Below are 24,483 nucleotides of genomic sequence, written 5' to 3' on the forward strand. Positions count from 1 at the left end.
TATGGGTCTCTATGGGTCTCTATGGGTCTCTATGGGTCTCTATGGGTCTCTATGGGGTCTCTATGGGGTCTATGGGGTCTCTATGGGTCTCTATGGGGTCTCTATGGGGCAACCGGCTGCGCTTGTCACTGCGAGAATAGCGCTGCAATGGGGGATATGGGGTTTCTATGGGGTCTATGGGTCCCTATGGGTCCCTATGGGTCTTTATGGGTCCCTATGGGTCTCTATGGGTCTCTATGGGTCTCTATGGGTCCCTATGTGGTCTCTATGGGTCTTTATGGGGTCAATGGGGTCTCTATGGGTCTCTATGGGGTCTTTATGGGGTCTCTATGGGGTCTCTATAGGGTCAATTGGGTCTATGGGGTCTCTATGGGGTCTCTATGTGTCACTATGTGTCCCTATGTATCTCTATGGGTCCCTATGGGGTCTCTATGTATCTCTATGGGTCACCTTATCAGCGAACACCATGATCCCATAGTCCGTTTTCCCCCTCAGCGCCCACCCCACACATTGCGCCGAGTGCTATGGGTCTCTATGGGTCCCTATGGGTCTCTATGGGTCTCTATGGGTCTCTATGGGTCTCTATGGGTCTCTATGGGTCCCTATGGGTCTCTATGGGTCTCTATGGGTCTCTATGGGTCCCTATGGGTCTCTATGGGTCTCTATGGGTCTCTATGGGTCTCTATGGATCCCTATGGGTCCCTATGGGTCACTATGGGTCTCTATGGGGTCTATGGGTCTCTATGGGTCTCTATGGGTCTCTATGGGGTCAGTGGGTCCCTATGGGTCTCTATGTGTCCCTATGTGACTCTATGGGTCTATATGTGTCCCTATGTGTCTCTATGTGTCCCTATGTGTCTCTATGGGTCTCTATGGGTCTCTATGGGTCCCTATGGGTCTCTATGGGTCTCTATAGGTCTCTATGGGTCCCTATGTGTCCCTATGGGGTCCCTATGTGTCCCTGTGGGTCCCTATGTGTCCCTATGGGTCTCTATGGGTCTCTATGGGTCTCTATGGGTCTCTATGGGTCTCTATGGGTCCCTATGTGTCCCTATGGGTCTCTATGGGTCCCTATGGGTCTCTATGGGTCTCTATGTGTCCCTATGGGTCCCTATGGGTCTCTATGGGTCTCTATGGTTCCCTATGTGTCTCTATGTGTCCCTATGGGTCTCTATGGGTCCCTATAGGTCTCTATGGGTCTCTATGGATCTCTATGGGGTCTCTATGGGTCTCTATGGGTCTCTATGGGTCCCTATGGGTCTCTATGGGTCTCTATGGGTCGCTATGGGTCTGTATGGGTCTCTATGTGTCCCTATGGGTCTCTATGTGTCTCTATGTGTCCCTATGGGTCTCTATGGGTCTCTATGGGTCTCTATTGGTCTCTATGGGTCCCTATGGGTCTCTATGGGTCCCTATAGGTCTCTATGGGTCTCTATGGGGTCTATGGGTCTCTATGGGTCTCTATGTGTCCCTATGTGTCTCTATGGGTCCCTATGTGTCTCTATGGGTCTCTATGTGTCCCTATGGGTCCCTATGTGTCCCTATGTGTCCCTATGGGTCTCTATGGGTCCCTATGGGTCCCTATGGGGTCTCTATGTATCTCTATGGGTCCCTATGGGGTCTCTATGTATCTCTATGGGTCACCTTATCAGCAAACACCATGATCCCATAGTCCGTTTTCCCCCTCAGTGCCCGCCCCACACATTGCGCTGAGTGCTATGGGTCTCTATGGGTCTCTATGGGTCCCTATGGGGTCCCTATGGGGTCTCTATGGGTCTCTATGGGTCCCTATGTGTCACTATGGGTCTCTATGTGTCCCTATGTGTCCCTATGGGTCTCTCTGGGTCCCTATGGGTCTCTATGGGTCTCTATGGGGTCTGTGGGTCTCTATGGGTCTCTATGGGTCCCTATGTGTCTCTATGGGGTCTCTATGTGTCTCTATGGGTCTCTATGGGTCCCTATGTGTCCCTATGGGTCTCTATGTGTCCCTATGTGTCTCTATGTGTCCCTATGTGTCTCTATGGGTCTCTATGGGTCCCTATGGGTCCCTATGGGGTCTCTATGTATCTCTATGGGTCCCTATGGGGTCTCTATGTATCTCTATGGGTCACCTTATCAGCAAACACCATGATCCCATAGTCCGTTTTCCCCCTCAGCGCCCGCCCCACACATTGCGCTGAGTGCTATGGGTCTCTATGGGTCTCTATGGGTCTCTATGGGTCTCTATGGGTTCTATGGGTCTCTATGGGTCCCTATGGGTCTCTATGGGTCTCTATGGGTCCCTATGGGTCTCTGTTGGTCCCTATGGGTCTCTATGGGTCTCTATGGGTCTCTATGGGTCTCTATGGGTCTCTATGTGTCCCTATGGGGTCTCTATGGGTCTCTATGGGGTCTATGGGTCCCTATGGGTCTCTATGTGTTTCTATGGGTCTCTATGTGTCCCTATGGGTCCCTATGGGTCTCTATGTGTCCCTATGGGTCTCTATGGGTCCCTATAGGTCTCTATGGGTCTCTATGGGGTCTATGGGGTCTCTATGTGTCTCTATGGGTCCCTATGTGTCTCTATGGGGTCAATGCGTCTGTATGGGTCTCTATGGATCTCTATGGATCTCTATGGGGTCTCTATGGGGTCGATGGGTCTCTATGGGTCCCTATGTGTCTCTATGGGTCCCTATGGGTCCCTATGGGGTCTCTATGTATCTCTATGGGTCACCTTATCAGCGAACACCATGATCCCATAGTCCGTTTTCCCCCTCAGCGCCCGCCCCACACATTGCGCTGAGTGCTATGGGTCTCTATGGGTCTCTATGGGTCCCTATGGGTCCCTATGGGTCTCTATGGGTCTGTATGGGTCCCTATGTGTCCCTATGGGTCTCTATGTGTCCCTATGGGTCTCTATGGGTCTCTATGGGTCTCTATGTATCTCTATGTGTCTCTATGGGTCTCTATGGGTCTCTATGGGTCTCTATGGGTCCCTATGTGTCCCTATGGGTCCCTATGTGTCCCTATGGGTCCCTATGGGTCTCTCTGGGTCTCTATGGGTCTCTGTGGGTCCCTATGGGTCCCTATGGGTCTCTATGGGTCCCTATGGGTCTCTATGTGTCCCTATGGGTCCCTATGGGTCCCTATGGGTCCCTATGTGTCCCTATGGGTCTCTATGGGTCTCTATGGGTCCCTATGGGTCTCTATGGGTCTCTATGGGTCCTTATGTGTCCCTATGGGTCTCTATGTGTCTCTATGGGTCCCTATGGGTCTCTATGGGTCCCTATGGGTCTCTATGGGTCTCTATGGGTCTCTATGGGTCCCTATGGGTCTCTATGGGTCCCTATGGGTCCCTATGGGTCTCTATGGGTTTCTATGGGTCCCTATGTGTCTCTATGGGTCCCTATGGGTCTCTATGGGTCTCTATGTGTCCCTATGGGTCTCTATGGGTCTCTATGGGTCTCTATGTGTCCCTATGGGTCTCTATGGATCTCTATGGATTTCTATGGGGTCTCTATGGGGTCGATGGGTCTCTATGGGTCCCTATGTGTCTCTATGGGTCCCTATGTGTCCCTATGGGTCCCTATGGGTCTCTATGGGTCTCTATGGGTCCCTATGGGGTCTCTATGTATCTCTATGGGTCACCTTATCAGCGAACACCATGATCCCATAGTCCGTTTTCCCCCTCAGCGCCCGCCCCACACATTGCGCTGAGTGCTATGGGTCTCTATGGGTCTCTATGGGTCCCTATGGGTCTCTATGGGTCTCTATGGGTCTCTATGGGTCCCTATGGGTCTCTATGGGTCTCTATGGGGTCTATGTGTCTCTATGGGTCCCTATGGGTCTCTATGTGTCTCTATGGGTCTCTATGGGTCGCTATGTGTCTCTATGGGTCTCTATGGGTCCCCATAGGTCCCTATGGGTCTCTATGGGACTCTATGGGTCTCTATGGGTCCCTATGGGTCACTATGGGTCTCTATGGGTCTCTATGGGTCTCTATGGGTCCCTATGGGGTCTATGGGTCTCTATGTGTCCCTATGTGTCTCTATGGGTCCCTATGGGTCCCTATGGGTCTCTATGGGTCTCTATGGGTCTCTATGGGTCCCTATGTGTCCCTATGTGTCCCTATGTGTCCCTATGTGTCTCTATGGGTCTCTATGGGTCTCTATGTATCTCTATGGGTTTCTATGGGTCCCTAAGGGTCCCTATGGGTCTCTATGGGTCTCTATGGGGTCCCTATGGGTCTCTATGTGTCCCTATGTGTCCCTATGGGTCCCTATGGGGTCTCTATGGGTCCCTATGTGTCTCTATGGGTCCCTATGGGTCTCTATGTATCTCTATGTGTCCCTATGGGTCTCTATGGGTCCCTATGGGTCCCTATGGGTCTCTATGGGTCCCTATGGGTCTCTATGGGTCCCTATAGGTCTCTATGGGTCCCTATGTGTCCCTATGGGGTCTCTATGGGTCTCTATGTGTCCCTATGGGGTCTCTATGTATCTCTATGGGTCACCTTATCAGCGAACACCATGATCCCATAGTCCGTTTTCCCCCTCAGTGCCCGCCCCACACATTGCGTTGAGTGCTATGGGTCTCTATGGGTCTCTATGTGTCCCTATGGGTCTCTATGTGTCTCTATGGGTCTCTATGGGTCTCTATGGGTCTCTATGGGTCTCTATGGGTCCCTATGAATCTCTATGGGTCTCTATGGGTCCCTATGTGTCCCTATGTGTCCCTATGTGTCTCTATGGGGCTCTATGGGTCCCTATGGGTCTCTATGGGGTCTATGGGTCTCTATGGGTCTCTATGGGTCCCTATGTGTCCCTATGGGTCTCCATGTGTCTCTATGGGTCTCTATGGGGTCTCTATGTGTCCCTATGTGTCTCTATGGGGCTCTATGGGTCCCTATGGGTCTCTATGGGGTCTATGGGTCTCTATGGGTCTCTATGGGTCCCTATGGGTCTCTATGGGTCCCTATGGGTCTCTATGTATCTCTATGGGTCTCTATGGGTCCCTATGTGTCCCTATGTGTCTCTATGGGTCCCTATGGGTCTCTATGGGTCCCTATGGGTCCCTATGGGTCTCTATGGGGTCTATGGGTCTCTATGTATCTCTATGTATCTCTATGGGTCACCTTATCAGCAAACACCATGATCCCATAGTCCGTTTTCCCCCTCAGCGCCCGCCCCACACATTGCGCTGAGTGCTATGGGTCTCTATGGGTCTCTATGGGTCCCTATGTGTCCCTATGGGTCTCTATGGGTCTCTATGTGTCCCTATGGGTCTCTATGGGTCTCTATGGGTCTCTATGGGTCCGTATGGGTCTCTATGGGTCCCTATGGGTCTCTATGGGTCGCTATGGGTCTCTATGTGTCCCTATGTATCTCTATGGGTCGCTATGTGTCTCTATGGGTCTCTATGTGTCTCTATGTGTCTCTATGTGTCCCTATGGGTCCCTATGGGTCTCTATGGGTCCCTATGGGTCCCTATGGGGTCTCTATGTATCTCTATGGGTCACCTTATCAGCGAACACCATGATCCCATAGTCCGTTTTGCCCCTCAGCGCCCGCCCCACACATTGCGCTGAGTGCTATGGGTCTCTATGGGTCCCTATGGGTCTCTATGGGTCTCTATGGGTCTCTATGGGTCTCTATGGGTCCCTATAGGTCTCTATGGGTCTCTATGGGGTCTATGGGTCTCTATGGGGTCTCTATGGGTCCCTATGGGTCTCTATGGGTCCCTATGGGTCTCTATGGGTCCCTATAGGTCTCTATGGGTCTCTATGGGGTCTATGGGTCTCTATGGGGTCTCTATGGGTCTCTATGGGTCTCAATGGGGTCTCTATGGGGTCTCTGGGTCTCTATGGGGTCTATGGGGTCTCTATGTGTATCTATGGGGTCTCTATGGGGTCTCTATGGGACTCTATGGGTCTCAATGGAGTCTCTATGGGGTCTCAATGGGTCTCTATGGGTCGCTATGTGACTCCATGGGTCTCTATGGGTCTCTATGTGTCCCTATGTGTCTCTATGGGTCTCTATGGGTCTCTATGTGTCCCTATGTGTCCCTATGGGTCTCTATGGGTCCCTATGTGTCCCTATGGGGTCTCTATGTGTCTCTATGTGTCTCTATGGGTCTCTATGGGTCCCTATGTGTCTCTATGGGTCCCTATGGGGTCTCTATGGGTCTCTATGGGTCTCTGTGGGTCCCTATGGGTCTTTGTGGGTCCCTATGGGTCTCTATGTGTCTCTATGGGTCCCTATGGGTCTCTATGGGTCGCTATGGGTCTGTATGGTTCTGTATGGGTCTCTATGGGTCTCTATGTGTCCCTATGTGTCCCTATGGGTCTCTATGTGTCCCTATGGGTCTCTATGGGTCCCTATCGGTCTATATGGGTCTCCATGTATCTCTATGTGTCCCTATGTGTCCCTATGTGTCTCTCTGGGTCTCTATGGGTCTCTATGGGTCCCTATGTGTCCCTATGGGTCTCTATGGGTCCCTATGGGTCTCTATGTATCTCTATGGGTCACCTTATCAGCGAACACCATGATCCCATAGTCCGTTTTCCCCCTCAGCGCCCGCCCCACACATTGCGCCGAGTGTCTCATGGCGTCGAAGGTCAGGAAATCGTTCTCACGGAGCTGGAGCTCGTCACGGAGGAACTGGAGCCGGGCCTGGAGATATGGGGGGAGATATGGGGAGATATGGGGAGATATGGGGGGATATGGGTGAGATATGGGGGGATATGGGGAGATATGGGGAGATATGGGGAGATATGGGGGGATATGGGGAGATATGGGGGGATATGGGGAGATATGGGGAGATATGGGGGGATATGGGGAGATATGGGGGGATATGGGGGGATATGGGGGGATATGGGGAGATATGGGGGGATATGGGGAGATATGGGGAGATATGGGGAGACATGGGGAGATATGGGGAGATATGGGGGGATATGGGGAGATATGGGGAGATATGGGGAGATATGGGGGGATATGGGGAGATATGGGGGGATATGGGGGGATATGGGGGGATATGGGGAGATATGGGGGGATATGGGGAGATATGGGGAGATATGGGGAGATATGGGGGGATATGGGGAGATATGGGGAGATATGGGGAGATATGGGGAGATATGGGGGGATATGGGGGGATATGGGGAGATATGGGGGAGATATGGGGGGATATGGGGAGATATGGGGGGATATGGGGAGATATGGGGAGATATGGGGGGATATGGGGGGATATGGGGGGATATGGGGAGATATGGGGAGATATGGGGAGATATGGGGGGATATGGGGGGATATGGGGGAGATATGGGGGGATATGGGGGGATATGGGGAGATATGGGGGGATATGGGGGGATATGGGGGGATATGGGGAGATATGGGGAGATATGGGGAGATATGGGGAGATATGGGGGGATATGGGGGGATATGGGGAGATATAGGGGAGATATGGGGGAGATATGGGGAGATATGGGGAGATATGGGGAGATATGGGGAGATATGGGGGGATATGGGGAGATATAGGGGAGATATGGGGGAGATATGGGGAGATATGGGGAGATATGGGGAGATATGGGGGGATATGGGGGGATATGGGGAGATATGGGGGGATATGGGGGGATATGGGGGGATATGGGGAGATATGGGGAGATATGGGGAGATATGGGGGGATATGGGGAGATATGGGGGGATATGGGGAGATATGGGGAGATATGGGGAGATATGGGGGGGATATGGGGGGATATGGGGGGATATGGGGAGATATGGGGGGATATGGGGAGATATGGGGGGGATATGGGGGGATATGGGGGGATATGGGGAGATATGGGGGGATATGGGGAGATATGGGGAGATATGGAGAGATATGGGGAGATATGGGGGGATATGGGGGGATATGGGGGGATATGGGGGAGATATGGGGGAGATATGGGGGGATATGGGGAGATATGGGGGGATATGGGGAGATATGGGGAGATATGGGTGAGATATGGGGATATATGGGGGGATATGGGGGGATATGGGGAGATATGGGGGGATATGTGGAGATATGGGGAGATATGGGGTGATATGGGGAGATATGGGGGGAGATGTGCGACCCACACCATGGCTGCCCCACAGCTGCCCCACATCCTCCCCACATCCCTCCCCAGCCCCACACCTGCCCCCCCTGCCCCACAGCTGCCCCACATCTGCCCCACATCTGCCCCATATCCACCCCACACCTGCCCCACATCCAGCCCCCCAGCCCCACATCTGCCCCCTCATGCCCCACATCTGCCCCACACCCACCCCACATCTGCCCCATACCCACCCCACATCCACCCCACATCTGCCCCATATCCACCCCACATCTGCCCCACATCCACCCCACATCTGCCCCATATCCGCCCCACATCTGCCCCATATCCACCCCACATCTGCCCCATGGCTGCCCCACATCTGCCCCATATCCACCCCACATCTGCCCCATGGCTGCCCCACATCTGCCCCATGGCTGCCCCATATCCACCCCACATCTGCCCCATATCCGCCCCACATCTGCCCCATATCCACCCCACATCTGCCCCATGGCTGCCCCACATCTGCCCCACATCCACCCCACATCTGCCCCATGGCTGCCCCACATCTGCCCCATGGCTGCCCCATATCCACCCCACATCTGCCCCATGGCCGCCCCACATCTGCCCCATATCCACCCCACATCTGCCCCATGGCTGCCCCACATCTGCCCCACATCCACCCCACAACTGCCCCATGGCTGCCCCACATCTGCCCCATGGCTGCCCCACTGCTGCCCCATGGCTGCCCCACATCTGCCCCACATCTGCCCCATATCCACCCCACAACTGCCCCATGGCTGCCCCACATCCACCCCATATCCACCCCACATCTGCCCCATGGCTGCCCCACAACTGCCCCATGGCTGCCCCACATCCACTGCATATCCACCCCACACCTGCCCCATATCTTCCCCATATCCACCCCATATCCACCCCACAACTGCCCCACATCTGCCCCATGGCTGCCCCACATCTGCCCCATATCCGCCTCACATCTGCCCCATGGCTGCCCCACATCTGCCCCATGGCTGCCCCACAACTGCCCCATATCCACCCCACATCTGCCCCATGGCTGCCCCACATCTGCCCCATATCCACCCCACAACTGCCCCATATCCACCCCACATCTGCCCCATGGCTGCCCCACATCTGCCCCATGGCTGCCCCACAACTGCCCCATATCCACCCCACACCCACCCCACACCCACCCCCCAGCCCCACATCCCTCCCCAGCCCCACACCTGCCCCCCCTGCCCCACAGCTTCCCCAACATTCTCCCCACACCTGCCCCACATCCACCACACACCCGCCCCACACCTGCCCCCCCACACCCCACACCCACCCCACATCCCCCCCCAGCCCCATTTCTGCCCCACATCCACCCCAAACCTGCCCCACATCCACCCCACCCCCACCCCACATCCACCCCACATCTGCCCCACATCCACCCCACACCTGCCCCATATCCACCCCACATCTGCCCCACATCCACCCCACACCAACCCCAAACCTGCCCCACATCCACTCCCCCCAGCCCCACATCTGCCCCCTCACACCCCACAGCTGCCCCATATCCACCCCACATCTGCCCCACATCCACCCCACATCTGCCCCATGGCTGCCCCACATCCACCCCACATCTGCCCCATATCCACCTCACATCTGCCCCATGGCTGCCCCACATCTGCCCCACATCCACCCCACTTCTGCCCCATATCTGCCCCACATCTGCCCCATGGCTGCCCCACATCCACCCCATATCCACCCCACAACTGCCCCATGGCTGCCCCACATCTGCCCCACATCTGCCCCATGGCTGCCCCACATCTGCCCCATGGCTGCCCCACAACTGCCCCATGGCTGCCCCACATCTGCCCCATATCCACCCCACATCTGCCCCATGGCTGCCCCACATCTGCCCCATGGCTGCCCCACATCTGCCCCATATCCACCCCACATCTGCCCCATGGCTGCCCCACAACTGCCCCATGGCTGCCCCACATCTGCCCCATGGCTGCCCCACAACTGCCCCATGGCTGCCCCACATCTGCCCCATGGCTGCCCCACAACTGCCCCATGGCTGCCCCACATCCACCCCATATCTACCCCACATCTGCCCCATGGCTGCCCCACATCTGCCCCACATCCACCCCACTTCTGCCCCATGGCTGCCCCACATCTGCCCCATGGCTGCCCCACATCTGCCCCATGGCTGCCCCACATCCACCCCATATCTACCCCACATCTGCCCCATGGCTGCCCCACATCTGCCCCATATCCACCCCACATCTGCCCCATGGCTGCCCCACATCTGCCCCATGGCTGCCCCACATCTGCCCCATATCCACCCCACATCTGCCCCATGGCTGCCCCACATCTGCCCCATATCCACCCCACATCTGCCCCATGGCTGCCCCACATCTGCCCCATGGCTGCCCCACAACTGCCCCATGGCTGCCCCACATCTACCCCATATCCACCCCACAACTGCCCCATGGCTGCCCCACATCTGCCCCATATCCACCCCACATCTGCCCCATGGCTGCCCCACATCTGCCCCATATCCACCCCACATCTGCCCCATGGCTGCCCCACAACTGCCCCATGGCTGCCCCACATCTGCCCCACATCCACCCCACAACTGCCCCATGGCTGCCCCACATATACCCCATATCCACCCCACATCTGCCCCATGGCTGCCCCACATCTGCCCCATATCCACCCCACAACTGCCCCATGGCTGCCCCACATCTGCCCCACATCTGCCCCATGGCTGCCCCACATCTGCCCTATGGCTGCCCCACATCTGCCCCATGGCTGCCCCACATCCGCCCCATATCCACCCCACATCTGCCCCATGGCTGCCCCACATCCACCCCATATCCACCCCACATCTGCCCCATGGCTGCCCCACATCTGCCCCATATCCACCCCACAACTGCCCCACATCTGCCCCACATCCACCCCATATCCACCCCACAACTGCCCCATGGCTGCCCCACATCTGCCCCATATCCACCCCACAACTGCCCCATATCCACCCCACATCTGCCCCACATCCACCCCACATCTGCCCCATGGCTGCCCCACAACTGCCCCATGGCTGCCCCACATCCACCCCACATCCACCCCACAACTGCCCCATATCCACCCCACATCTGCCCCATATCCACCCCACATCTGCCCCATATCCACCCCACATCTGCCCCATGGCTGCCCCACATCTGCCCCATATCCACCCCACATCTGCCCCATATCCACCCCACATCTGCCCCATGGCTGCCCCACATCTGCCCCATATCCACCCCACATCTGCCCCATATCCACCCCACATCTGCCCCATGGCTGCCCCACATCTGCCCCATATCCACCCCACATCTGCCCCATATCCACCCCACATCTGCCCCACATCTGCCCCATATCCACCCCACATCTGCCCCATATCCACCCCACATCTGCCCCACATCCACCCCACATCTGCCCCACACCCACCCCCCAGCCCCACACCTGCCCCCTCTGCCCCACAGCTGCCCCACATCCACCCCACACCCACCCCACATCCCCCCCCAGCCCCACATCTGCCCCATGGCTGCCCCACATTCACCCCACATCTGCCCCATATCCACCCCACATCTGCCCCATACCCACCCCACATCCCTCCCCAGTCCCACACCTGCCACCCCTGCCCCACATCTGCCCCACACCCACCCCACATCTGCCCCATACCCACCCCACACCCACCCCACATCTGCCCCATACCCACCCCACACCCACCCCACATCTGCCCCATATCCACCCCACAATTACCCCACATCCCCACACCTGCCCCATACCCACCCCATGGCTGCCCCACATCCGCCCCACACCCACCCCAAACCTGCCCTCCCCACCCCATGGATGCCCCACATTCACCCCACATCCACCCCCAGCCCCACATCTGCCCCCTCACACCCCACACCTGCCCCACATCCACCCCACACCCACCCCACATCCCCCCCCAGCCCCACATCTGCCCCATGGCTGCCCCACATCCACCCCACATCTGCCCCATATCCACCCCATATCCACCCCACATCCCTCCCCAGCCCCACATCTGCCCCCTCACACCCCACAGCTGCCCCACATCCACCCCACATCTGCCCCATGGCAGCCCCACAACTGCCCATGGCTGCCCCACATCTGCCCCATGGCTGCCCCACATCTGCCCCATATCCACCCCACATCTGCCCCATGGCTGCCCCACATCTGCCCCATGGCTGCCCCACATCTGCCCCATGGCTGCCCCACATCTGCTCCATATCCACCCCACATCTGCCCCATGCCTGCCCCACATCTGCCCCATATCCACCCCACAACTGCCCCATGGCTGCCCCACATCTGCCCCATATCCACCCCACATCTGCCCCATATCCACCCCACATCCACCCCATATCTACCCCATATCCACCCCACATCTGCCCCATGGCTGCCCCACATCTGCCCCATGGCTGCCCCGCATCTGCCCCATGGCTGCCCCACATCCACCCCATATCCACCCCACATCTGCCCCATGGCTGCCCCACATCTGCCCCATGGCTGCCCCACATCCACCCCACATCTGCCCCATACCCACCCCACATCTACCCCATATCCACCCCACATCTGCCCCATGGCTGCCCCACAACTGCCCCATGGCTGCCCCACATCCACCCCATATCCACCCCACATCTGCCCCATATCCACCCCACACCTGCCCCACATCTGCCCCATGGCTGCCCCACATCTGCCCCACATCCACCCCACAACTGCCCCATGGCTGCCCCACATCTGCCCCATGGCTGCCCCACATCTGTCCCATGGCTGCCCCACATCTGCCCCATATCCACCCCATAACTGCCCCATGGCTGCCCCACATCTGCCCCATGGCTGCCCCATATCTGCCCCACATCTGCCCCATATCCACCCCACATCTGCCCCATGGCTGCCCCACAACTGCCCCATATCCACCCCACATCTGCCCCATATCCACCCCACAACTGCCCCATGGCTGCCCCACATCTGCCCCATGGCTGCCCCACATCCACCCCATATCCACCCCACAACTGCCCCATGGCTGCCCCACATCTACCCCATATCCACCCCACATCTGCCCCATGGCTGCCCCACATCTGCCCCATATCCACCCCACATCTGCCCCATGGCTGCCCCACATCCACCCCATATCCACCCCACATCTGCCCCATGGCTGCCCTACAACTGCCCCATGGCTGCCCCACATCTGCCCCATATCCACCCCACATCTGCCCCATGGCTGCCCCACAACTGCCCCATGGCTGCCCCACATCTGCCCCATGGCTGCCCCACATCCACCCCATATCCACCCCACATCCACCCCATATCTACCCCACATCTGCCCCATGGCTGCCCTACATCTGCCCCATATCCACCCCACATCTGCCCCATATCCACCCCACATCTGCCCCATATCCACCCCATATCCACCCCACATCTGCCCCATGGCTGCCCCACATCTGCCCCATGGCTGCCCCACAACTGCCCCATGGCTGCCCCACATCCACCCCATATCCACCCCACAACTGCCCCATGGCTGCCCCACATCTGCCCCATGGCTGCCCTACATCTGCCCCATATCCACCCCACATCTGCCCCATGGCTGCCCCACATCTGCCCTATGGCTGCCCCACATCTGCCCCATATCCACCCCACACCTGCCCCCTCCCACCCCACATCTGCCCCATGGCTGCCCCACATCTGCCCCACATCTGCCCCATGGCTGCCCCACATCTGCCCTATGGCTGCCCCACAACTGCCCCATGGCTGCCCCACATCTGCCCCATGGCTGCCCCACATCTGCCCCACATCTGCCCCATGGCTGCCCCACATCTGCCCCACATCCACCCCACATCTGCCCCATGGCTGCCCCACATCCACCCCACATCCACCCCATATCTGCCCCATATCTGCCCCACAACTACCCCATGGCTGCCCCACATCTGCCCCATATCTGCCCAACATCCACCCCATATCCACCCCATATCCACCCCACATCTGCCCCACATCCTTCCCCAGCCCCACACCTGCCCCCCCTGCCCCACAGCTGCCCCACATCCACCCCATATCTGCCCCACATCCACCCCACATCTGCCCCCCCACAACCAACACCCACCCCACATCCCCCCCCCAGCCCCACATCCACCCCACATCCACCCCAAACCTGCCCTCCCCACCCCATGGATGCCCTACATTGACCCCGCATCTCCCCCCACCCCCACATCTGCCCCCTCACGCCCCACATCTGCCCCATACCCACCCCACACCTGCCCCATATCCACCCCACATCTGCCCCATGGCTGCCCCACATCCACCCCATATCCACCCCACATCTGCCCCATATCCACCCCACAACTGCCCCATGGCTGCCCTACATCTGCCCCATATCCACCCCACATCCACCCCATATCCACCCCACAACTGCCCCATGGCCGCCCCACATCTGCCCCATGGCTGCCCCACATCTGCCCCACATCCACCCCATATCCACCCCACATCCACCCCATATCCACCCCACATCTGCCCTATGGCTGCCCCACATCTGCCCCATATCCACCCCACATCTGCCCCATGGCTGCCCCACATCCACCCCATATCCACCCCACATCTGCCCCATGGCTGCCCCACATCTGCCCCATATCCACCCCACAACTGCCCCATATCCACCCCACAACTGCCCCATGGCTGCCCCACATCTGCCCCATGGCTGCCCCACATCTGCCCCACATCCACCCCACATCTGCCCCATATCCACCCCACATCTGCCCCATGGCTGCCCCACATCTGCCCCATGGCTGCCCCACAACTGCCCCATGGCTGCCCCACATCCACCCCATATCCACCCCACAACTGCCCCATGGCTGCCCCACATCTGCCCCATGGCTGCCCCACATCTGCCCCACATCCACCCCACAACTGCCCCATGGCTGCCCCACATCCACCCCATATCCACCCCACAACTGCCCCATGGCTGCCCCACATCCACCCCATATCCACCCCACATCTGCCCCATGGCTGCCCCACATCTGCCCCATGGCTGCCCCACATCTGCCCCATATCCACCCCACATCTGCCCCATGGCTGCCCCACATCTGCCCCATATCCACCCCACATCTGCCCCATATCCACCCCACATCTGCCCCATGGCTGCCCCACAACTGCCCCATGGCTGCCCCACATCTGCCCCATGGCTGCCCCACAACTGCCCCATATCCACCCCACATCTGCCCCATGGCTGCCCCACATCTGCCCCATGGCTGCCCCACATCTGCCCCATATCCACCCCACATCTGCCCCATGGCTGCCCCACATCTGCCCCATATCCACCCCACAACTGCCCCATGGCTGCCCCACAACTGCCCCATGGCTGCCCCACATCTGCCCCATATCCACCCCACATCTGCCCCATATCCACCCCACATCTGCCCCATGGCTGCCCCACATCTGCCCCATGGCTGCCCCACATCTGCCCCATATCCACCCCACATCTGCCCCATGGCTGCCCCACAACTGCCCCATGGCTGCCCCGCATCTGCCCCATGGCTGCCCCACATCTGCCCCATGGCTGCCCCGCATCTGCCCCATGGCTGCCCCACATCTGCCCCATGGCTGCCCCGCATCTGCCCCATGGCTGCCCCGCATCTGCCCCATGGCTGCCCCACATCTGCCCCATGGCTGCCCCACATCCACCCCATATCCACCCCACAACTGCCCCATGGCTGCCCCACATCTGCCCCATGGCTGCCCCACATCTGCCCCATGGCTGCCCCACATCTGCCCCATATCCACCCCACATCTGCCCCATGGCTGCCCCACATCTGCCCCATATCCACCCCATAACTGCCCCATGGCTGCCCCACATCTGCCCCATATCCACCCCACATCTGCCCCATATCTGCCCCACATCCACCCCATATCCACCCCACAACTGCCCCATGGCTGCCCCACATCTGCCCCATATCCACCCCACATCTGCCCCATGGCTGCCCCACATCTGCCCCATATCCACCCCACAACTGCCCCATATCCACCCCACATCTGCCCCATATCCACCCCACATCTGCCCCATGGCTGCCCCACATCTGCCCCATGGCTGCCCCACATCCACCCCATATCCACCCCACAACTGCCCCATGGCTGCCCCACATCTGCCCCATGGCTGCCCCACAACTGCCCCATGGCTGCCCCACATCTGCCCCATATCCACCCCACATCTGCCCTATGGCTGCCCCACATCTGCCCCATGGCTGCCCCACAACTGCCCCATGGCTGCCCCACATCTGCTCCATATCCACCCCACATCTGCCCCATGGCTGCCCCACATCTGCCCCATATCCACCCCACATCTGCCCCATATCCACCCCACATCCACCCCACATCCACCCCATATCCACCCCACATCTGCCCCATGGCTTCCCCACATCCACCCCATATCCACCCCACATCTGCCCCATGGCTGCCCCACATCTGCCCCATATCCACCCCACATCTGCCCCACATCCACCCCATGGCTGCCCTATGCCCACCCCACACCTGCCCCACATCCACCCCACATCTGCCCCACATCCACCCCACATCTGCCCCATATCCACCCCACAACTGCCCCATATCCACCCCACACCTGCCCCACATCCACCCCCCCAGCCCCACATCTGCCCCCTCACGCCCCACAGCTGCCCCACATCCACCCCAAACCTGCCCTCCCCGCCCCATGGATGCCCCACATTCACCCCACATCCCCCCCCAGCCCCACATCTGCCCCACGGCTGCCCCACATCCACCCCACACCCACCCCACATCCCCCCCCAGCCCCACATCTGCCCCATGGCTGCCCCACATTCACCCCACATCTGCCCCATATCCACCCCATATCCACCCCACATCTGCCCCATGGCTGCCCCACATCTGCCCCACATCTGCCCCATGGCTGCCCCACATCTGCCCCATGGCTGCCCCACATCCACCCCATATCCACCCCACATCTGCCCCATGGCTGCCCCACATCTGCCCCATATCCACCCCACATCTGCCCCATGGCTGCCCCACATCTGCCCCATATCCACCCCACATCTGCCCCATGGCTGCCCCACATCCACCCCATATCCACCCCACAACTGCCCCATGTCCACCCCACATCTGCCCCACATCCACCCCATATCCACCCCACAACTGCCCCATATCCACCCCACATCTGCCCCATATCCACCCCACATCTGCCCCATGGCTGCCCCACATCTGCCCCATGGCTGCCCCACATCTGCCCCATATCCGCCCCACATCTGCCCCATGGCTGCCCCACAACTGCCCCATGGCTGCCCCACATCTGTCCCATATCCACCCCACATCCACCCCATATCTACCCCATATCCACCCCACATCTGCCCCATGGCTGCCCCACGGCTGCCCCACATCTGCCCCATGGCTGCCCCACATCCACCCCATATCCACCCCATATCTGCCCAACATCCACCCCATGGCTGCCCCACATCTGCCCCATATCCACCCCATATCCACCCCACATCCACCCCACAATTACCCCACATCCCCATACCTGCCCCATACCCACCCCATGGCTGCCCCACATCCGCCCCACACCCACCCCAAACCTGCCCTCCCCACCCCACACCTGCCCCACATCCACCCCACACCCACCCCACACCCCTCCCCCAGCCCCACAGCTGCCCCCTCATGCCCCACATCTGCCCCACATCCACCCCATACCTGCCCCACATCCACCCCACACCTGCCCCATACCCACCCCACACCTGCCCCACATCCACCCCACACCTGCCCCCTCCCACCCTATGTCTGCCCCACATCCACCCCCCCGCACCCCACATCCACCCCACATCTCCCCCCCCAGCCCCACATCCACCCCAAATCCACCCCAAACCTGCCCTCCCCGCCCCATGGATGCCCCACACCCACCCCACATCCACCCCACTTCCCCACCGAGCCCCACATCTGCCCCATACCCACTCCACACCTGCCCCACATCCCCCCCCCCAGCCCCACATCTGCCCCCCCTGCCCCATGGCTGCCCCACATCCACCCCACACCCACCCCACATCCCCCCCCAGCCCCACATCTGCCCCATGGCTGCCCCACATTCACCCCACATCTGCCCCATATCCACCCCACACCCACCCCACATCCCTCCCCAGTCCCACACCTGCCACCCCTGCCCCACACCTGCCCCACATCCATCCCATACCTGCCCCATATCCACCCCACATCTGCCCCACACCCACCCCCCAGCCCCACATCTGCCCCCTCACGCCCCACATCTGCCCACATCCACCCCATGGCTGCCCCACATCCACCCCACACCTGCCCCATATCTGCCCCACATCTGCCCCTCCCACCCCATGGTTGCCCCACATCCACCCCACCCCCGCCCCACATCCCCCCCCCAGCCCCACATCTGCCCCCCACCTTGAGGACGTGGCTCTGTGTGTAGACGTAGGGCACCCCAAACATGATGACGGCCCGTCCATAGTGATGCACTGTGGGGCACACACACCCTCAGCCCCACAACAACACCCCCATGTGGGTCCCCTGCCCCACATACACCCCCCATATCTGCCCCATAAACCCCATAACCCCCCATATCCCCCCATATCCCCCCATATCCCCCTATAACCGCCCCATATCCCCCCCATATCCCCCTATAACCCCCCATATCCCCCCATAACCCCCCATAACCCCCCATATCCCCCTATAACCCCCCATATCCCCCTATAACCCCCCATATCCCCCCCATATCCCCCTATAACCCCCCATATCCCCCCCATATCCCCCTATAACCCCCCATATCCCCCTATAACCCCCCATATCCCCCCCATATCCCCCTATAACCCCCCATATCCCCCTATAACCCCCCATATCCCCCCCATATCCCCCCATATCCCCCCCATATCCCCCTATAACCCCCCATATCCCCCCATAACCCCCCATAACCCCCCATATCCCCCTATAACCCCCCATATCCCCCTATAACCCCCCATATCCCCCCATATCCCCCTATAACCCCCCATATCCCCCCCATATCCCCCCATATCCCCCTATAACCCCCCATATCCCCCTATAACCCCCCATATCCCCCCATATCCCCCCCATATCCCCCTATAACCCCCCATATCCCCCCCATATCCCCCCATATCCCCCTATAACCCCCCATATCCCCCTATAACCCCCCATATCCCCCCCATATCCCCCTATAACCCCCCATATCCCCCTATAACCCCCCATATCCCCCCCATATCCCCCTATAACCCCCCATATCCCCCTATAACCCCCCATATCCCCCCATATCCCCCCCATATCCCCCTATAACCCCCCATATCCCCCTATAACCCCCCATATCCCCCCCATATCCCCCTATAACCCCCCATATCCCCCTATAACCCCCCATATCCCCCCCATATCCCCCCATATCCCCCTATAACCCCCCATAACCCCCCCATATCCCCCTATAACCCCCCATATCCTCCCCATATCCCCCTATAACCCCCCATATCCGCCCCATATCCCCCTATAACCCCCCATATCCCCCTATAACCCCCCATATCCCCCCCATATCCCCCCATATCCCCCTATAACCCCCCATATCCCCCCATATCCCCCTATAACCCCCCATATCCCCCTATAACCCCCTATAACCCCCCATATCCCCCCCATATCCCCCCATATCCCCCTATAACCCCCCATATCCCCCTATAACCCCCTATAACCCCCCATATCCCCCCCATATCCCCCTATAACCCCCCATATCCCCCCATATCCCCCCCATATCCCCCTATAACCCCCCATAACCCCCCATATCCGCCCCATAACCCCCCATATCCCCCCATATCCCTCCGAACCCCCCCAGCCCCCCATATCCCCCCATATCCCCCCCATATCCCGCTATAACCCCCATATCCACCCCATAACCCCCCATATCCGCCCCATAACCCCCCATGTCCCCCCCATATCCCCCCATTATCCCCCCCATATCCCCCTATAACCCCCCATATCCCCCCCATATCCCCCCATATAACCCCTATAACCCCCCATATCCCCCCCATATCCGCCCCATAACCCCCCATAAACCCCCCATATCCCCCTATAACCCCCCATATCCCCCCCATATCCCCCTATAACCCCCCATATCTGCCCCATAACCCCCTATAACCCCCCATATCCCTCCTAACCCCCCCAGCCCCCCATATTTGCCCCCCATCTCCCTCCCAGACCCCCCATATCCCCCTATAACCCCCATATCTCCCCCAAACCCCCTATAACCTCAATATCCCCCCCATATCCACCCCTTATGCCCCTATAACCCCATATCCCCCCCATATCCCCCCCCAAACACCCCCATACCCCCAATGTGCCCCCTGTTCCCCCACCCCCCATAACCCCCTACCCCCCCATATCCCCCTATAACCCCCCATATCCCCCTGTACACCCCATACACCCCCATATCCCCCTATAAAACCCATCTCCCCCCCATATACCTTTGTACCCCCCATATCCCCCCAAACCACCCTATATCCTCCCATATCCCCCCTATTACCCCCCATATCCCCCCTATAACCCCCCATATCCCCCTATATCCCCCCATATATCCCCTCTAACCCCATATCCCCCCCATATCCCCCCTCTAACCCCCCATATCCCCCTATAACCCCAATATCCCCCCATAATCCCCCATATCCCCCCTATATCCCCCCATATATCCCCCCCATATCCCCCTATAACCCCAACATCCCCCCATAACCCCCCATATCCCCCCTATATCCCCCCATATATCCCCTATAACCCCATATAACTCCCATGTCCCCCCTATATGCCCCCATATATCCTCTATAACCCCATATATCCCCTATATCCCCCTATATCCCCTATAACCCCATATAACCCCCCATATCCCCCCTATATCCCCCCATATATCCCCTATAACCCCATATATCCCCTATAACCCCCCATATCCCCCCATATATCCCCTATAACCCCATATAGCCCCCATAGCTCCCCATATCCCCCCTATAACGCCATATAAACCCCCATATTCCCCTATAACCCCCCATATCCCCCCATATATCCCCTATAACCCCATATAACCCCCTATATCCCCCCATATCCCCCCTATATCCCCTATAACCCCATATCCCCCCTATAACTCCATATCCCCCCTATAACCCCCATATCCCCCCTATAACCCCCATATCCCCCCTATATCCCCCATATCCCCCCTATATCCCCCATATCCCCCCTAAAACCCCCCATTCCCCCCATATAACGCCGCTATAACCCCCATATCCCCCTACAACCCCATATAACCCCCCTATATCCCCTATAACCACATATCCCCCTCTATATCCCCCATATCCACCCTATAACCCCATATAACCCCCCATATCCCCCATATCCCCCCTATATCCCCCCTATAACCCCATATAATCCCCCATATCCCCCATATATCCCCATATAACCCCCTATATCCCCCATATCCCCCCTATAACCCCCTATAACCCCATATATCCCCCATATCCCCCCCATATCCCCCCATATCCCCCCTATAACCCCATATAACCCCATATAACCCCCCCATATCCCCCCTATAACCCCCATACCCCCCTATAAGCCCATATAACCCCATATATCCCCCATATCCCCCCTATAAGCCCATATAACCCCATATATCCCCCATATCCCCCCTATAACCCCCATATCCCCCCTATAACCCCCATATCCCCCCTATATCCCCCCTATATCCCCCATATCCCCCTATATCCCCCATATCCCCCCTATAACTCCCCATTCCCCCCATATAACCCCATATAACCCCGCTATAACCCCCCATATCCCCCTACAACCCCATATAACCCCCCTATATCCCCTATAACCACATATCCCCCTCTATATCCCCCATATCCCCCCTATAACCCCATATAACCCCCCATATCCCCCATATCCCCCCTATAACCCCATATAATCCCCCATATCCCCCCTATATCCCCATATAACCCCCTATATCCCCCATATCCCCCCTATAACCCCCTATAACCCCATATATCCCCCATATCCCCCCTATAACCCCCCATATCCCCCCTATAACCCCACATAACCCCCCATATCCCCCCTATAACCCCCATACCCCCCTATAAGCCCATATAACCCTATATATCCCTCATATCCCCCCTATAAGCCCATATAACCCCATATATCCCCCATATCCCCCCTATAACCCCCCATATCCCCCATACCGTTCTGTAGCCCCATATAACCCCATATCCCCCCATATAACCCCCTATATCCCTCCATATATCCCCTATAACCCATATAACCCCCAATATCCCCCCTATAACCCCATATAACCCCCCCATATCCCCCATATCCCCCATATAACCCCATATAACCCCCCATATCCCCCATATAACCCCATATATCCCCATATAACCCCATATAACCCCATATAACCCCATATATCCCCATATAACCCCATATAACCCCATATAACCCCATATGCCCCCATATGCCCCCATATAACCCCATATAAACCCCATATAACCCCATATCCCCCCATATAACCCCATATAACCCCATATCCCCCCATATAACCCCATATAACCCCATATACCCCCATATAACCCCATATAACCCCATATAACCCCATATAACCCCATGTAACCCCATAAGACCCCATATAACCCCATATCCCCCCATATAACCCCATATAACCCATATAACCCCATATACCCCCATATAACCCCATATAACCCCATATACCCCATATAACCCCATATACCCCATATAACCCCATATACCCCCATATAACCCCATATCCCCCCATATAACCCCATATAACCCCATATAACCCCATATAACCCCATATAACCCCATATAACCCCATATATCCCCATATAACCCCATATAACCCCATATACCCCCATATAACCCCATATACCCCCATATAACCCCATATAACCCCATATACCCCCATATAACCCCATATAACCCCATATAACCCCATATAACCCCATATAACCCCATATAACCCCATATACCCCCATATAACCCCATATACCCCCATATAACCCCATATAACCCCATGTAACCCCATAAGACCCCATATAACCCCATATCCCCCCATATAACCCCATATAACCCCATATAACCCCATATACCCCCATATAACCCCATATAACCCCATATACCCCATATAACCCCATATACCCCATATAACCCCATATACCCCCATATAACCCCATATCCCCCCATATAACCCCATATAACCCCATATAACCCCATATAACCCCATATAACCCCATATAACCCCATATATCCCCATATAACCCCATATATCCCCATATAACCCCATATAACCCCATATACCCCCATATAACCCCATATACCCCCATATAACCCCATATAACCCCATATACCCCCATATAACCCCATATAACCCCATATAACCCCATATAACCCCATATAACCCCATATAACCCCATATAACCCCATATACCCCCATATAACCCCATATAACCCCATATAACCCCATATAACCCCATATAACCCCATATATCCCATATAACCCCATATAACCCCATATAACCCCATATAACCCCATATATCCCATATAACCCCATATCCCCCCATATACCCCCATATAACCCCATATAACCCCATATACCCCCATATAACCCCATATACCCCCATATAACCCCATATACCCCCATATAACCCCATATAACCCCATATAACCCCATATAACCCCATATATCCCATATAACCCCATATAACCCCATATAACCCCATATAACCCCATATATCCCATATAACCCCATATAACCCCATATACCCCCATATAACCCCATATAACCCCATATAACCCCATATAACCCCATATAACCCCATATATCCCCATATAACCCCATATAACCCCATATACCCCCATATAACCCCATATATCCCCATATAACCCCATATAACCCCATATATCCCCATATCCCCCCATATAACCCCATATAACCCCATATAACCCCCTATAACCCCATATAATCCCATATAACCCCATATAACCCCCTATAACCCCATATAACCCCCTATAACCCCATATAACCCCATATAACCCCATATCCCCCCCTATAACCCCATATAACCCCATATAACCCCATATCCCCCCCTATAACCCCATATCACCCCATATAACCCCATATAACCCCATATAACCCCATATAACCCCATATCACCCCATATAACCCCATATAACCCCATATAACCCCATATAACCCCATATACCCCCATATAACCCCATATAACCCCATATATCCCCCTATAACCCCATATAACCCCATATAACCCCATATAACCCCATATACCCCCATATAACCCCATATAA

General features: G+C 57.4%; 1 protein-coding gene across 1 annotated transcript in view; it reads right to left on the bottom strand.

Annotated features, from left to right (window-relative positions):
* LOC107307798 (general transcription and DNA repair factor IIH helicase subunit XPD-like) overlaps positions 1-24,483 on the bottom strand; it is an 89,067-nt gene that overhangs the window by 34,884 nt on the left and 29,700 nt on the right. Inside the window, exons 5-6 of the mRNA XM_085535332.1 lie at positions 18,531-18,601; positions 6,507-6,650 (exon numbers count right to left, since the gene is read on the bottom strand). Of these exons, the coding sequence (XP_085391458.1) occupies positions 6,507-6,650; positions 18,531-18,601 (215 nt within the window). The remainder of the gene's footprint in view (positions 1-6,506; positions 6,651-18,530; positions 18,602-24,483) is intronic.

Source organism: Coturnix japonica, unplaced genomic scaffold (assembly GCF_054131305.1).
Source record: "Coturnix japonica strain WE unplaced genomic scaffold, WE-NBRP24 Scf118, whole genome shotgun sequence".
Classification (NCBI taxonomy): Eukaryota; Metazoa; Chordata; class Aves; order Galliformes; family Phasianidae; genus Coturnix; species Coturnix japonica.